The sequence below is a fragment of the Leuciscus leuciscus genome (genome assembly GCF_965113295.1).
Source record: "Leuciscus leuciscus genome assembly, chromosome: 5".
NCBI classification, from domain to species: Eukaryota; Metazoa; Chordata; class Actinopteri; order Cypriniformes; family Leuciscidae; genus Leuciscus; species Leuciscus leuciscus.
The window spans coordinates 23,791,611-23,809,338 of NC_138729.1; the positions used below are offsets into that span (position 1 = coordinate 23,791,611).

At 36.0% G+C, this 17,728-nt stretch overlaps 1 protein-coding gene across 1 annotated transcript in view; it reads right to left on the reverse strand.

Moving 5' to 3' along the window:
- dmrt1 (doublesex and mab-3 related transcription factor 1) overlaps window positions 1–17,728 on the reverse strand; it is a 30,703-nt gene that overhangs the window by 6,641 nt on the left and 6,334 nt on the right. Inside the window, exon 4 of the mRNA XM_082170064.1 lies at window positions 7,078–7,222. Within this exon, the coding sequence (XP_082026190.1) occupies window positions 7,078–7,222 (145 nt within the window). The remainder of the gene's footprint in view (window positions 1–7,077; window positions 7,223–17,728) is intronic.

A 17,728-nucleotide genomic window follows, 5' to 3' on the forward strand; every position in this document is an offset into this window, starting at 1 on the left:
GCCTGTGCAAAACTCACCCGTACAATGATAAGGTGTTGTGGGCGGTATGATTCAAGTCATGCAGGACAAGTTACGCGCCAATGTGTAAAATCCAAACCTGAAGTATGAAAAACGAACTTCACCAAGCAAGACTAAATACTAAGGTATTTTTTATAAAACAAATCTGGTTACACTATTATATTAGGTGTCTTTAACTACTATGTACTTACATAAAGAGTAATTGTTAGGTTCAATGCACTTATTGTGTTCATGTTGTATTGCAAAACACTTGCTGCTATTGAGGTGGGATACAGGTAAGGTTAGGGACAGGTTTGGTGGTATGGGGAGGTGTAAGGGAGGGGACAATAGTGTAATTATATAAGTAATTACAGAAATGTATTACAGCAGTAATTACATGCAGGTATTTTGTCCAATGTAATGAAATGTATACAGTAAGTGCATTGTATAAAACGATTAAGGTAACACTTTATCTTAGAGTTTCATTGTTACATGTAACTATGTGTTAAATGTAGTTAGTAATATATATAAATTGTGCATAATTACATGCAACTAACCCTAAACAAACCAAAACCTAATCCTAACCCTATAATCACTACATGTCATGTAGTTACTTAATATTACTCTGTACTTAAATGTATAATTACAGTGTAACAAAGACACCTTAAAATAAAGTGCAAGCATGATTAATTAAAATATTAGTACATAGTAGTTACAGACCCTTAATATAAAGTGGGAACAAAAATTCTTTTTGTAAACGTTTCTTTATGTGAACTGTCTACTCAAAAAAAAAAAAAAAAAAAAGGAGTACCCCGGTTTCCACAAAAATATTAAGCGGTTTTCAATATTGATAATAAGAAGAAATGTTTGTGCACCAAATCGGCATTAGAATCATTAGTATCATGTGACACTGAAGACTAAAGTAATGGCTGCTAAAATTCAGCTCACATGTGAGCACATCGGACACTTCAGTCCCCATTATTGGACTATTAGAGATCAGCATGAGTGGCCTGTAACGTCTGACAGGAGGCATCATGCCAGGGTCAGAGGCTAATTAAACACATAAGCACCTCCAGACCTGTATTGTTCCCCAATCTGTCCCCAGTCTCAAAGTGTCTCTGAGAGAATTGACAGGCCCTCCTCCCTGTTAAATCACTGGCACTGATACAGCTCTCCGCCGGCCCTGCAAATGACCTGTCCGTCTCTCCCGGCCCGCGTGCCGATCCGTCGAAACATTATGGATATACTATAATGACTTGAGACACGGGATCGATGATTTGAGGGATTTTGTGTTATTATCCTTAAAGGAGAGAAAATAATCACAAGTGAGAAATAAGCGGTGCAGGCATCAGTTAGCAAGGCTCTGAGGGAGACCGAAGCCCCCCTGGGTGAAATAAACAACCTAATAGATTCAGTTGTATTCATGATGTTACGGCAGGGGTTAGAAGTTGAATAAAACCAAATATAGAAAACATTCTGCTCAAGAATGAATGTCCACCTTCCATTAGTAAGCAAAAAATAATTAAGTGCTACTACAAGTAACTAAATAATTGAAATCTGTGTAGAAAAGGAACCAGTGACTATGAGGTAAAGACTCAAAATATGCCTAAAATATAGATTTGCTTTCTTAATAGCTACCGATTCCCATAAAATAAAGTGCTCCAGCAACTATGAACACATATTTTCTTTAAGCTGTGTAATTTTAAAAAACATTTTATTTGACAATAAAATAAAGTAATCAAATAACTACTAAAATATATACATTTTTTAAATTCTGTGGTGGCAAAGCTTAATTTTCAGTATCATTACTTCAGTCTTCAATGTCACATGTTTCTTCAGAAATCATTCTAATATGGTGCTCAGGAAACATTTCCAATGTTGAATACAGTTTTGCTGGTTTATAACATTGAGGAAACCGTGATACATTTGTTTCGGGATTCCTTTGATGAATAGAAAGTTCAAAAGAGCAGCATTTATTTAGAATATAAATCTGTTGTAACATTATAAATGTCTTTGCTGTCACTCTTGATCAATTTAATGAATCCTTGCTGAATAAAGGTATCGATTCCTTTGAAAATATATATCTTTTGAATGGTAGAGTATAAAGTGAGATTAGACTTTCCTTAACACAGACCGTCTTCCTGAGGAGGACAGTGTGCTAAAGAGAGCAGAACCTTTGGCTGCAGTCATTATCCATTTTATCTCTTCAGTGCCTCAGGCAAGTGTTAATGGAAATGTTGTACAACACATTACGACAGTGCTTGAGCCTGGAGCAGCCAATTACACTGGTATTTAACCGATCCATAGAGAGAAAAGACAGAGCATTTAGCATCAGCACTGGAGAAGGGAAGACAGCATGACACGGAGGAGTAACTGTGACTGTGTGGTTAAATAACACTCCAGCCAGAGATTTTGCCTGCAGGCCACTGATTTACCATCTGATTTACCTGACAGAGACACATCCGGCTTTACCAATTCCTTTGAAAGTTTTTGAAATGTATTATGTGGCACATTAGCCGTCCTTATCATCTGTACTACTCACATACGATCCAGATTACAAAAGCTGTCAAGTGTTTGTTTTGTTTTGCGTGTAAAAGGTGAAAAAGAGAAAACCTTACTCCTACTGATCTGAGATCAGAAGGGGAAATAGATAAGAACTGCCAATTGTAAGCAGGTAAATATAGAGAGTACAACAGTATAAGCTGTCATGCAACTGGCATCACACAACATTCAACCATAATCAACCCTAAATTTAGTGTATGCAACTTCTTGTGAACTCATGACCTATATGTAACCCTAGCCAGGCTAGCGAAACTGTGTAACAAACAAATAAAGGGACACATGTAACAGCACTTAACCTCGAGGGCACAGGCTGTGCCAGAGTTCTATGCATGTTCCAAAGAGGAATAATGCGAACAGGATGGATTAAATGTTCAAAAAAAGCTCCACAGCCTCTCTGTCAGATGAGAAGTTACACCTCTTCCTGCTCAAGCGCTACCTTTCAATTATGCTTGAAGCTGGGAGGGAATCATTATTCCCCTTTGTTATTCTGCATTGAAAGAGAATGAATGGGCTCTTTGGTTGCTCCTATGAGATTTTGTGTTTTCCTGGAACTTTTTACAGGGGGTCTGACGCCTCTGAAAGTGATATAACATTCTGACCGAGAAGAATTGCATCCATTAAATTTGTGGTTTGTAAACGGCATCAGACCGATCGATATATGTCTAAAGCACAGTACATATGATTCGATGTGACTGGAATGTGTAATTAATTACCTGTAAATAAAGCCCTTCACCATATTTGTATTCAAATAAAAGCATTGCTGATGGACAGCAACAAAAAAATCTCACCATCAGTGCTCGGGCCCTAATGACCTTATTAGAAAAAAGTACTGTGGCAGAAACATGGTGTACAGTGATGTACGAGATTACAATACCATTGTACTATTTAAAAAATATGTAATGGACCTGAATGAATACCATACTATATTTACAGGATACTAGATGGTATAGTATTTCAAAGAATAGCATAACATTAGCTTGGTCCAAGCTAAATAAAACATGTATTACCATAGAACCATATCCAAAAAAGAAAATAAATTAATAATGTGTATAGTGTTACTTTTAGAAAAGGCTTGTGCACTACGAAACAATATCTTTACAATATTGTATTCTGAAAGCCACATATTCTCTTCTAGACCTGGGAGGTACGTACAATATATCGATTGGCCAATATTTTTTTATAAACTATATAGGATGGGCAATGGGCATTACTGTTTATATCGGCATACAGTAGTTTGATATTAAGCGTTCATCTGAAAAATAGCAGAGGGCAAAGGGTGACCTGTTGTGGGGAAAGTGCATAATCCAATTTGACCTAAACATGAGACATGCTTCATATTAAAGGCTTCAAAATAACTTGTAAAATATAGTTAACACGTATAGTTTAAAGTGGCTTGCTCTGTTAGATGCTCTGGCAGGTACTTGTGCTGTTTAACTTCACAGACTTCAGTGATCGAGCGCCGCTGCACACATGCGCACCAGACAGATAGAGCACAATAGAAGAGGAGAGCCATCATTTTGACAAAAAATTACATTTTGCTGAAATATTTGTTGTTGGACATTAAATGTGCCAGACATGTAGAACCTTAAACCTACAATTGAGTGTATTGTTATGAAAGCTGTAACTGAAGTGACTGTAAAGTGTAATGGGGTAATCAAATGTGGACTAAGTTACTAAACTCAGATTAGTGAATGTGTGTTTCTCTTACAGTTAATATTTAGTCTGTGCTTTCGTTTTTACTTACTTTCATTTTTAATTTAGTGAATTTAACTTTAATGCTTTAAAAAGCATTATTTTTGTTTTGTAGATTGTAATGTTGCTGTTACAGTGTTAGAATGTAATGTTTTTTTTTTGCACATATAGCATAGCCTACGACGTGGTTATATTCGCTATATTTGTATTCATAACCGTCAATATGAACATTGTTTGTAGGACAACATTAGGCATGATATAAAATAACCTTTAAAAAAAAATACAAAATAAACACAGATTTGTTTTTAATCCAAAATAGAAAAAAGTAATAATAAAATATATATATATATAGCGTATATCGCCATTCAGCCAAAAAAATACAGAGATATACGTTTTTTGGCCATATTGCCTAGCCATATTCTCTTCAAATATGGTTGCTGGCAAACAGAAAGCCCCCTGTCCACTTTCTCCAAAACTGTAAACTAGGCCCAGACCGCAAACAAAACTAACTTTGAATCTTCCAATAATAAACGGTGACAAAGAAAAAACAAAGCATGAGAAAAAATGGTAAAACCCATAGACTGTCTCGTATAACACTGAAATTCCAACATAACTCACAGCGGGCACATCATCTCACGGGCTGGGACGGCTGCCGCGGGTGGGGGCGGATGCGGGCGGAGGTAAGGCTGCCCTGCCGGGTGATGGAGTGCAGTGTCACCTCCGGCCCAGGCAATTTATGGCGGAGCGCTGCTGACGAGCTCCCAGCAGTAAAGAGCGCACAGGGGCGTATTTCACAGCGAGCTGAGCTTTATGAAGAACACTTCGACGCCCCGGCAGGCCGCCGCTCGTGACGGATGGAGAAAGACGCATGACAAGCTTCATCATTGTTTGTAAATCTTAACTTGTTCCCGCTCACTAACCCCAGAGGCAATTTTCCAAAGACAGCTGTGGGGGCCGCTCGGAAAGGACAGCGTCGCACTCCTGAAGGTTATTTGGCCTCATATTTGGCCAACTGATTACCCCAGCGCTAGGGAAAATAAATACATGCCGCACAAGCACTGGAGCCACAGAAACAGTACAGAGGACTCAAGAGACATAACCATCTGAAAACCAGGCGCCTTTGTATCTTACTGTAAAGCTACTTTGACAATAATTAAACTTGAATGCTTGTCATTTACGGAGTTGCCTCTTTTTTAATCTCTCTTGACAGTACAAGTAGTAATACCTCAAAGTCCTCTATAGTTACCAGAAAACAACAATGCTGGGAACAGCTAATCAGGTCTGATTGTAGAAGTTGTGATTGTGAATATGACACAATAAAACACTATGAGATGTTTAGCGATCTGAATGAAGAGGGATTGCAGACCCCATCAAACTCAGGTCACACTAGTCTGGATGGTCACTCGTGTCATCTAGTTTCTTCCAAACCAAAGGGTTCGAACAGGTTGAGTTGAGTTTGAATAAAAAAATGTTTTTAAGTTGTAACTGTAGTAGTTGATTAGCCTAGTTTAATTCACTCTCTCACACATGCACACACACACGCACACACGCACACACACACACACACACACACACACACACACACACACACACACACACACACACACACACACACACACACACACACACACACACACACACACACACACACACACACACACACACACACACACACACACACACACACACACACACACACACACACAAAATGCCATCTATGCTGACTAAAGTTCATTACGGCAGAGGTTTTCAAACTTTTGGATGCCAAAGACCCCCAAATACATATGATGATCCCCTTCTGAGAGACCAACTTCAAGAAAAAAGACAGCTCGCTATATATTTGCATGTACAGTATACTCATTTACAGTATACTGTGTGAGAATAATAAATGTGTTATGAAGACATGAAGACAAAAGGCTTTATGTTTTTATTGTCCTGAAACAAATTAATAATGAGATAACTTGCAGTTATTACATTCTGTTGATCGCCCTCACGTCTTTAAACACATTTAATTAATATTAAAATGATTAAAAAACCCTGCATTACGGAATCATATAAATAGTAGGTAAGGAACACGTATAATAGATCACAGACCCTTCAATGCTGGGCTCTGAGTAAGGGTGTTTTGGAGATTGGACCACCCAACTTGGAGTGTTTTGTGTTGTAATGGAACATAACACCCCCTGCAGTGATAGTGGGGGTGACAGGCACCCTCATGTTGAAACCACTGGAAATCAGCATGTAAAAATCATTAACAGCCAGGGCAGGTGGCAAGCTTGGAGGTATACGGGAATGGTGGATCACAGAAACGCCATAATCATACTCACACTGACGGTGAGAGCTAAAATGTCCTTCAACACTAAATTAGTGGAGAATGGTGCACAGTAAGCCATACATTGTTTCTAAAAAAAAATATATATAAAAAGTTTAAGTTTTGCTACATAGCTTTACAGAGTAAAAGGCACAGGCAATTTTTATATAAAATACAATTTATGATTTCTATGTTCTAAGACTGAAGCGCTTAGCACATGGTCCTTGTCTCTTTAAATCTGAAGTCACCAGAACAAATGATGCTCATAAAAGTTTTACCTTTGAATTTATTTATTTTTATAAATTTTACAGCGCCCTTGACTCAGAGTATGAACCTCCCTCAGATGTACTTGCTCACACTGTTGATAATCTCTGGATAAAAGTTTATGGCCCTAAGAAGCGTGTGTGTGTGTGTGTGTGTGTGTGTGTGTGTGTGTGTGTGTGTGTGTGTGTGTGTGTGTGTGTGTGTGTGTGTGTGTGTGTGTGTGTGTGTGTGTGTGTGTGTGTGTGACTGACCTGCTGCTTTGGGCTCAGGGCAGGTGCTGGGTGGGACACATGCAGCCGTGTCGATCCCCTGACTAAGGTAAGATGAATAGTAGGGGTGTGTGCGGTACTGGGGGGGCACATTATGACTGGACAGGCGGCCATTTCCATTGGGCATCTGTTTCAGAAGGGATTTGATTTTGGGGCAGGTGGAAAATAAAGAAGAAGAGTTAAGTCAGCACATAAAGAGTCCGATGGTATGAATAGTCAAGAATCAAAAGACACAAGATCACTTTTTAAAAGTTGCAGGTGCAGACATTCACATTGTATAATTGCTCATCAATGTTTTACATCATAATTTGAAAAACATGTTAAAGTTAGCTTGCATGGAACACTGAGCAATGTTAAACAATAGGATAGCAACAAAGATTTTGCGAGTCAGTTTACTTGGCAACAAAATGGCATCATACAAATTGCTTTTTTAATTCTAAGGGACTGTTCGTTTTTTATTTAAGGGGCCACCGGAGGAGTTTTGAGATCTGTTGTCAAAAAAGACATGACCCTCCCTTCGCCAGCAATACATTTTTCTATGACCCTCCAAAATGTTTGTGAAAAAAGGCATGACCCTCCCCGATAATTTATTGATTAGCCTACTTCTGTACTGGTTTGCGCTTGGCAAAGATGTTCAGATAGCCATTGTTTTTTTTGTTTTTTTTTAAACCATAAACTCTTGCTTTCTCATCTTACTAGGGCTGTAACGATAGACCAAACCTACGATTCGGTTCGTATCACGATTTTTTATTTTAGATTTGAAAAAAATCATGTTTTCGGTGCTGATGTTTGTGACTCGTTCAACATGTGGGTGGGGCTGCCAATAAAGCATCTAAAAGCTGTCACAAAGAACCAGCAAAAGTAATGATTATTAATATGTCAAATATAGCAAGGAAACATTTTAATTGTTTATTAATAAACAAGTGTTTTCTGTGTCGACTGCAAAGATGAAGTTGACGATGCGTCGCGATCTTCTCAGAACGCGCCAGAGAGAAATGCACATTTCATAAGCAGAGAGCAGTCTGTTTTCCTTCGTTTTGAATTGTTCTGTTTAAAAGTAGACATTTCAAGCTTTCTATATATTTCTCAGGTCTGTGAGGCAAGTAGCATACCTTACGCTGAGTTTCGGTTCATTTATGAGACAAGAGTCCAGTTCACTCGACCGCGCCTCCGTGATTATCTATTTTCTACTATATTTACTTCTTATTTATTAAATCCAGATGAAACATTGATTAAAATTAAGATACAATTAATAAAAAAACGAAATTCACTTTATAGAAAGGCTTTGTGCTTTCTGTTTGAGGTCTCTGTGAAATTTTTAAAGTCGCTTTCAGAGCAGTCACGTCCGTAATGGAGAACTGTCACGCCCGTAACATTGTTTTTTTTAGTTTTTTTCATAAATGCGAACACGAAAAATAAAATAAAAATAATATTTTATGTTCTGTGGAGGCCAATCTTTATTCATCCGGTGGGTATATATCTTTTGGTTTGCACAGTGTAATTTATAGAAGAATTACTAAAACATATTTTGCCACCTAAAAGTTAAAGATTTTTTTTGTGTCACGTCACGTCACATGTGTATTTCCCTCATATTAAATATAAAATTTAATGTGTAGACTGATATTTTTCTAATGTCTTGACTCCTTTATTTTTCTAATGTCTTGACTCTAAAGTATTGGTATTAAATGCATTTTCTGAGAATTTATATTTCAAGTTTTGACTGCAAATGTCTATAACACTGGAATCGCCCAATTTTAACGAATTTATCCTCAACTAGTTTTTGTGGTGTAGGTCTACGTATTTTATTATGTTAACTTAAATAATACTAATAGTAATTTAAAGATGTGGTAGCCCTACATCTTACACATCGTGGAAACAAAATAAGAATGGAACTAAAATATGGTAGTATCGTGCTACAGCGCACATTCTATCAGCAGCAGTTCTGGCGCCTCAGTCGCAATACTGTAAAACTCGACGTTCACATCACATGTTAATGCAGTGGTAGAGTTACACTCACAGGACACTGTGCACTTATTCGCAATCAAAAAAGTTCATTATTTGCTCGTGCTTTAAAACTTTGCCGGGTAAACATTTCATTGGCATTCTGTTCTGACATGATGCATTTTTTCTAAGCGCGAACTGAAGTGCGCGCGCACTGTCAAACAGCGCCAAACTGGATTTTTGTTGGGTCAGACCCATCTGATATCGAAGGGGGGGCTGATAACGCGAGATCAACATGGAGCTTAATGGAAAAAAATATCACCAAACAAGCCACTTTGAAATGTTGCTGTTTTCATGTATATAAAAGTTGGGTGACCCTCCCCCTAGACTAAAAAAAGTTGAATGACCCTCCCCTCAACAAAGAATAAAAAGACATGACCCTCCCCTATTTTCCTCCGGTGGCCCCTTCCATAAATACCGAACGGTCCCTAATCATGCTAAAAATAAAAACATTACACTACTGTTCTAAAGTTTGGTGTCAATAAGATTTTTTTTTTAAATCTCTTTTTTAAAGATTTAAAAATAAATTTATATTTTTATTCAGCAAGGATACAGTGTCTGAAATGTCTATTCATCAAATAATCCTGAAAGAAATGTATCATGGCTTCCACAAAAATATTAGGCAGCACAACTGTTTTCAACATTTATAATAGGGTTGGGCGATATAGGCAAAAAATATTTTATCACAAAATGTTTTCCCATATCATACGATATTGATATTTACCACAATATTGTGGGGTGTCTGTGTTTTATGATTATTACACATTTATATAAACTTTAACAATTTAATCAAGCCTTTAAAAAGTAATCAAATCAAAATATAACAACAAACAACAACAGTTGGCCAAATATGAGGCCAAATATTATAATTTTTTGGGTCAAATAAGATGCTGCACAACAGAAGTGTAAACATTTAAAACATGGATGAAAACATATCATCTTGGTTGTATGATATTCCTTAGAAATAATATTATTATTATTATTACTTTGAAAAGTACTTTTTAGCATACAGTAGTGATATATTTCTGTAATAATTTCTTGGTTAAAATCAAACTTTTATTTTGAAGGTTTGTCGTGAAGAACTTTTAGTTCCAGTTTGTATTTGAAGGTAGTTTTTCTCAAATTAAATTGTGAAAAGCTTGTGAAGTGACTCTCAAAGCAGCTCTGGAGATGAAGCTCATGTTCTGATGCCCTCATATATTGAGACGGCAGACGCTGAAAACACTGTGAGCATCATGTGTTTGAGTGTGTGTATCAGACGAACCACGCCGTTCATTCACACAGAGACACACAGAAATCACTTATTAGAAACATGCACTTACTGGCTGTTGTCACATTTATTTCTGCTGTTTGATAGGCATTTAGATGAATATATAGAGTAAAAATATCCAGAGCTTATCATCGTAAATTTGATCGTGATCTGGATATGATAGTGTTTATCGCAAAGCCCTAAAATGAATCATAATAATTGTTTCTTGAGTAGCAAATCAGCATATTAGAATGATTTCTGAAGGATTTTGTGACACTGAAGACTAGGGTTGGGAATCGGATACTTGATAACAAAATAAAACTTTGATTAGGCTTATCGATTCCTGTGTGCCAATTTTAATGTGGTTTTAAACCATTCAAGCAAAAGACGACGAGAAAGAGAACTCAGTTTGGTCCTCACACGTTGTTTTCTATGCTGGGCACATCCAGAGCACACGCACACAAAGCCGCTTCTCATATAGTGCACGAATACCGAATTGAGTTCTCTTTCATGTCTTCTTGCACTTGAACGGGCAAATACACACACAAAGTTATGTAAAATATCCTTGTAAACACAGTGGGTTATGTCTTAAGTGAACATGAACAGTTGAGAAAGAAAACGCATGTGTAACAGTATACTGGATCCGTGCATTCGGTCTTAAAGTGACAGCAGCCTATTAAACATGTCTGTCCAATCACTGATCTTGAATCTTGAATAACTTTGCTCAGTTGTGTTAATTTGTGCTATTGCCAATTTGCTTATTTGTTCTTATTGTATTATTGACTGTATAGTTGTCTTTAATAATGTTTGAAATTATATTAGTCTAGTTGCTCATTAGGCTTCTGATTTTTGTTCATGGTATACAGCTGCAACAGAATATTTTGCAAAAAGACAGAATAAATATGTTTGATATCAAAATGTTTGACATTGACCTTTTTTTGGGGGGGGGGGGGGGGGGGGGGGGGGGGGGGGAATCGAAACTGGGAATCGATAAGAATCTGAATCACTAAAATGGCTGCTGAAAATTCAGCTTTGCCATCACAGGAATAAATCATTTTTTCAAATATTTAAAAATATTTACTAATAATTTGTAATATTTCACAATATTACTGTTTTTGCAGTATTTTTGAATAAATATATGCAACCTTGGTGAGCATAAGAGAGCAAAAAAGAAAAACAACTTGCAAAAAAAAACACTGACCCCACACTTTTGAACAGTAGTGTATTTGCATGTCGGCCCAGTTAATGTGCATGCACACTGTAAAGCAAATAGACTAGGCAGTGCCTTGACTAATAAGGCAACTAGTTTTCTTAATTTAAAGGCTGATCCTTTATTGTAGACACAATATTAGGCATTGTAATTTCTCTCATTCTTTTATACATATATGGTCCATCTGTATCTGTTTGAACCAGAAGATATACCAAACAATATAGATGGAAACCAGGTACAGTATATGGTTCCCCAACAGTGATGGTCCTAACACGGGTCTTGAGTTCTACTGCACACTGCATGACAATCTCAGAGCACTGAAAACATTTAATAAAACCTCTAGTCCGAGAGGGAGAAAAAAAAATAGCCAGTATAAGTTATGGTTGACCTTCTGCCTAGATTGCTTTATTTCTCCCTCTCTCTTTTTTTCAAAATAAACTGCAACAAACTGCTCTGGCAAGGTTTTCTTCCCTCTTTTGAGAACTTTAAAATAAGCTGTCTACTTGGCAGCACAGAGGCTTTAGGGTGTTTTCAATTTCACTTTTATGGAATTTGATTTCTGTCAGCCAGTAATATGTCACCATTTACTGTTCACCCCATCAACTCTTGACAGGTTTATAAACTGTTATTTAAACAATGTCAGACTCTTTTATTGCCTATGACAAATATAATACAAATTGAACTTTTTTTTTTTTTTTTTTTACCCCACCAATACATGAAATAAAACAAGGTGGAAAAAAGCATGTGCCACAACAAGCAAGAGACAAACATTGTGTTTGTGCCAAAATATTTGCAATGCTACTCAGCTATTTCCTTGCTTTTCTTTGCCACTCTTAACCCACCATAACACTTCCATCCAAATAAGTGCAAGTGGAGTAAAATCCATGCATCATTCAACGTCCTTCCCTGTGATTCTGATCTCTTTCTCAGGTATGAACATATCTAGACAAAAATCTGGTAACATTGCATTGTGCCTGCTTTAGGACAGCTTCAGCAGTTTGAAAGTGCATTGTGATTCCCAATTCATGTAATACAAGAAGTGCTCACAGAAATGACGAACAGGCCTGCTAGCGTTGTTCGATCCAGAGCAGCATCATTAATGAGGGCTGGCTGGAGTCCTTTACCTCCCTGAGTGAGCTCTTATCTGGCACCATCAGCTGTCTGGATCCTCTACGCAACCCTCATATTTTCATTCTCCACCTGCAGTGCAGCGGAGCCCCACTCACTGGAGGTGGGAGAGGGCGGGAGATGGACATACTAAGATAAAAGCCAGATGAGGAGGAATAGCTCCTCGCCCATATTACTTCCTTATCAAATTGACCCTAATAAAGATAAAGAGAAGAAGCTATGATGGAAAGTTTCATGGTAAGTTATGATTTTGTAAATGTAAGAGAGAATACAAGAATGTCCTACAAACAACTCCATACCAACAACTGTGAAGTTTCAGAATTACAAAACACGAACACAAATCTCACACTTCGGTTTCATACTTTGATTTTCCACAATATTTTTCAAGCTAAAAACTCATTCCATTTGACATGACAACCTAAACTAACCTTTGTGTCAAAAAGTCCAATAATCTGATATTTTTATCTTATCGACCTTGACACACAGTATCACGAGTCTACAGGAATCCTATCTGTGATTTCATGTTTTATAGTTTTCTTCCCTCAAAATTGTTTGTATTAAATTTACTTTGATTTGATAGACAAATGTTATTGAAATATATATTTTTAAAATAATAACTTCTTTTTATGAAATATTAAAATATAACACCAAACTACTTACTAAAAACAAGTCAAACTACTTAAACTACACAGAATTTGAGCCTTTACAGTAAATGGGAATCTTCCGTTACACTCTCTGGACAGTGAAAGTAATTTAGAAATGGAAAACATTTAGAAATTAGAAAAAAAAGCAGTGTTCAAGACACTATCTGTATGAACTTCAGTAGTTCCCAAAAGTGATTTCCGGCCTAGGAAAATTGACATCTTCACCCTTTATTGAAATATTATTCAATATTTGTAAAAGATTCTGTTGTGTAGTTGTGCTTGGAGTCAATTGTTTTATTTGTGATAATGCAAAGAAACTAATTTTAATAAATTATTAGCCAAGCTTTCATTCAAAGAAATGATAAACGCATGCAAAAACGAGAGAACCAATGAAATATTAATAACTGATTATATTCTAGTCAGTGTATTATTTTTCCAGTGAGCTTTTTGCATAGTAAAATAATTTTGACAAATAATTTTGTCAGTTATATAACTTAACCAAGTTTAGTGTTTGTTGTTCTCTCATATTTAAACTATATATATATATATAAAAAAAAAAAGATAGATAGATAGATAGATAGATAGATAGATCATATTTTCCTTATATTTTGATGGTTTAATTGAACTTGTAGGGTCATTAAAAACAAATATCCCCTCCAGACATCACTTTTGGCCACTACTGGGGTGTAACAATATATTGTGTTACAATATATCGCAATAGAAAAATGCATCAATATATATTGTCATAGTTCCCCCAAAATGAAAATTTCTGTGTGAGAAAAAATTCAAGTTTACAGAGTTTTAGTGTCAGTACTACATTAAACTACTATATATAATGTTAGATATAATGTATAATAATGCAATGGGGGAATATTTGTGGGTCCTGATAATGCCAAAAGTCTTATGTTACCAGTAAAAAGTGGCCTACGTTATTTTAAACATATGTAGTCAGTGACAGAGTGTAACCTGTGCAATGGGTTACCAGCACCAAGTCCAAGCCTCATTTCCACCCCAATGTAAAACCAAATTTGAGCATTTTGATCAACAGTACATTTTTTGTTAATCTTTTAACATATGACTTGGGAGTATCGCAATAATATCGTATTGTGAGTTCAGTTTCGTGATATATATCGAATCGTGACATGAGGGTATCGTTACACCCCTAGCCACTACTGTACAATTTTAATGCATTTTTTAACATACTGTATATAAATAAAAACAACTCTTGCTAAATGTTAAAGGGTTAGTTCAGCCAAAAATGAAATTGTCATAATTTACTCACCCTCATGTCGTTCCAAACCCGTAAGACTTGCGTTCATCTTCAGAACACAAATGAACACAAATTTGAATCTTTGGAACACAATTTTTTAATGAAATCTGAGAGATTTCTGTCCCTCCATTGACGGTCCACACAACTACCACTTTGAAGTAAAGAGATCGTAAAACTAATCCATATGAATTAAGTGGTTTAGTCCAAATGTTCTGAAAAGACTTGATCACTTTATATGATAAACAGATTTAATTGAGTATTTTATTCACATATAAACATTGATCAGCAAACATAAACAGAATCTCAACAGAACTTGCTTGACGCGCGAGAACAAACCTCATTGGTACTTGCGGAAGCTCAAACGTGCTGCGTAACACACGAAAACCTCATTGGTTCTTGCACGCCAAGCGAACATGCTTGAGCTTCTGTTTACCAACTGATGTGCGAGTAAAAGCCTAAATTAAATCTGTTCAATTCATCTGGATTTGTTTTACAATCTCTTTATGACATTTTTAAACGAAAAAGTGGTAGTTGCGTAGACTGTCAATGGAGAGACAGATATCGCTCAGATTTCATTAAAATATCTTCATTTATGTTTTGAAGATGAACGAAAGTGTTAGGGTTTTGGAATGACAAGAGGGTGAGTAAACAATGACAGAATTTTATTTTGTGGGTGAACTAATCTTTTAAATAAATTAATATTTTATTAAAAGCTAAAAACAAACCAGTAGCTAATGAAAACTAAAACAATAAAACAAAAACGAAGACTAAACTAATAGTCTTGCGCTGCATCCGAAACCGAATGCTTCCCTAATCTATGCGAAAAAGAGTACGGCACAAAACTAGTCCGAATACATAGTATTTGAAAAACAGCAGTTAAAAGTCCCTGGGTAACCTAGGCTACTACTTCTGCACAGATTCTGAAGTGTGCATTCGATGGACAATTTATTATCCCACGAGGCCACGGGAGGGGATTTATGAATGGAAGTGAAGCGACGCAACTGATGCTGGTAAGTCATGTGACAGTAACAACATGGCGGATGTAGTACATCCAATTTCATTCATACAACCCACATTCATACTATATAGAACATAACGAAGTAAACTCAAATGTAGTACTACTTAGACAGTATGCGATTTCGGACGCAGCGATAGTTTACTAAAAAACATTATATTTCCTTCGCGCATCTTCCAAATAGTCAAATCAGGCAATGTGAGATCAGAATTAAAGTCACTCCCCCTCTACAGAGCTGTGCTAAAACAGCAAAGCTGTATCTTCATATGAGCAATGTCATTAACCTTTGCAATTCAAACCCTGGGACACACTAAGGAGATGGAGGCGGTGACCCTTGAGCAATATGTCGCCATCAGGGACCCAACTGCACAAATATGCTGAAATATGGCCCCATCACTGACGTGTGTATATAACACTCCCTGGAGAAATATAGATTGAATTCACTTCACACTTGAGTAGATCAGACTTGATACAACAGGGATACTTTGCAATATAAATCGGAGTCCATATACACAGGCTGATCTCCATATGAAAGCCATTTTATATCATGGTATGAAGACACTTTCTTATGGCAGTGAGTCTTGGCTGATTAATAAGGGCTTGTAAAACTGTTGCAATACAATGATGATATATCAAAGTTGAACGGTCCATGACTTTGAGGATGCCCTCAATTTCATGCTGTCCAATTGGATATCTTCAAACAGACATCTTCAAACTTGTCCCAGACAATGTCCACACTGGAGAGCTGCTGTCAGGACAGATTCATGTGCCTGGCCTCAGAATTGCATGGTTTGCATCTGGCTAATGGTTTGCATTACAGTACATCTGAATATAATTTGGTGTTAAATCTTCAACCATACAGTTAATATGTTAATGTCTCTATCATTACAAATGGAAACGCCTAGCTCCCGCCAGTCTGTACTATTTCCAGGTCACTAATCAAATAAGCTAATTTGTGATCCCGACCATGTAAATCTTTTGTACAAAAGATCAGATTTCATAGAAGAACAAGATTCTTTTTGGAGCAAAAAGAGGACATACCAAATACTAAGAAATTCTGAAATTCATATTGACTTTGCAATCAAGCTCAAAATAGTTATGATAATTATATTTCATGTGTAATGATTTTTTTTAACATTATAAAATCGGTAAATAATTTGAAAGCATTTTCTCCAGTGTTGTCTCTGACTTTTTGACCCCACTGTGTAAGTACTATACAGTTTACAGTCAGTAATATTTCATGTTTTTGAAAGAAATCTTTTAATCTCACCAAGGCTGCATCTATTTGCTCAAATATATAAAATATAGAGTAAAAACTGTGAAATATTAGTACAATTTAAAATAAGTTTTTTTATTTTAATATCATTTTAAAATGTAATTTTTTCCTGCAATGGTAATGCTGTTTTTTTAGCAGTTCAGTGTCACAAGATCCTTCAGAAATCATTCTAATAAGCTGATTTGCTGCTAAAGTAACATTTCTTATTATAAATGTTGAAAACAGGTGTGCCGCTTAATATTTCTGAGGAAACTGGGATACAACTTTTTCAGGATTATTTGATGAATAGTAAGTTCAAAACAGCATTTATTATAGAATAGAAATAATTTGCTTCAGTGTCACTTTTGATCAATTTAATACATTATTGCTTTCAAATAAAAATTATCTTGAACAGTACACGTGATAACAAATCATGAATTTATTTTTACAAACTTTTAATCTTTTGTCAAATCAACTTAGATAATTAATGTGGTTCAGATAACATAATATTTTGAGTGTCTATTTATTAAACCAATCTCCTTCATTGTATTAACAAAAAAAAAATATTTCAATGAACGTAAAATTAAGGCAACCAGGTAACTTACTTTTTTACATTTAAACCAACAATAACTTTTTACAGTGTAGTTACACCAGCAATATGTTATATTACATAAAATAAAAATTGTAATGCAACTACTATAAACAGAAGTCATACTTTTAAAAAGATATTTTACTGGTAGAATAGTGAGAGCGTCAGTATCTGAGCAGCATGATTAGAAAACTGGAAATATGTGATTTTGCAGATTAGGATTTTTTAAATACAATATTAAATTTACAAAAACACATTTAGCTGATAAAACA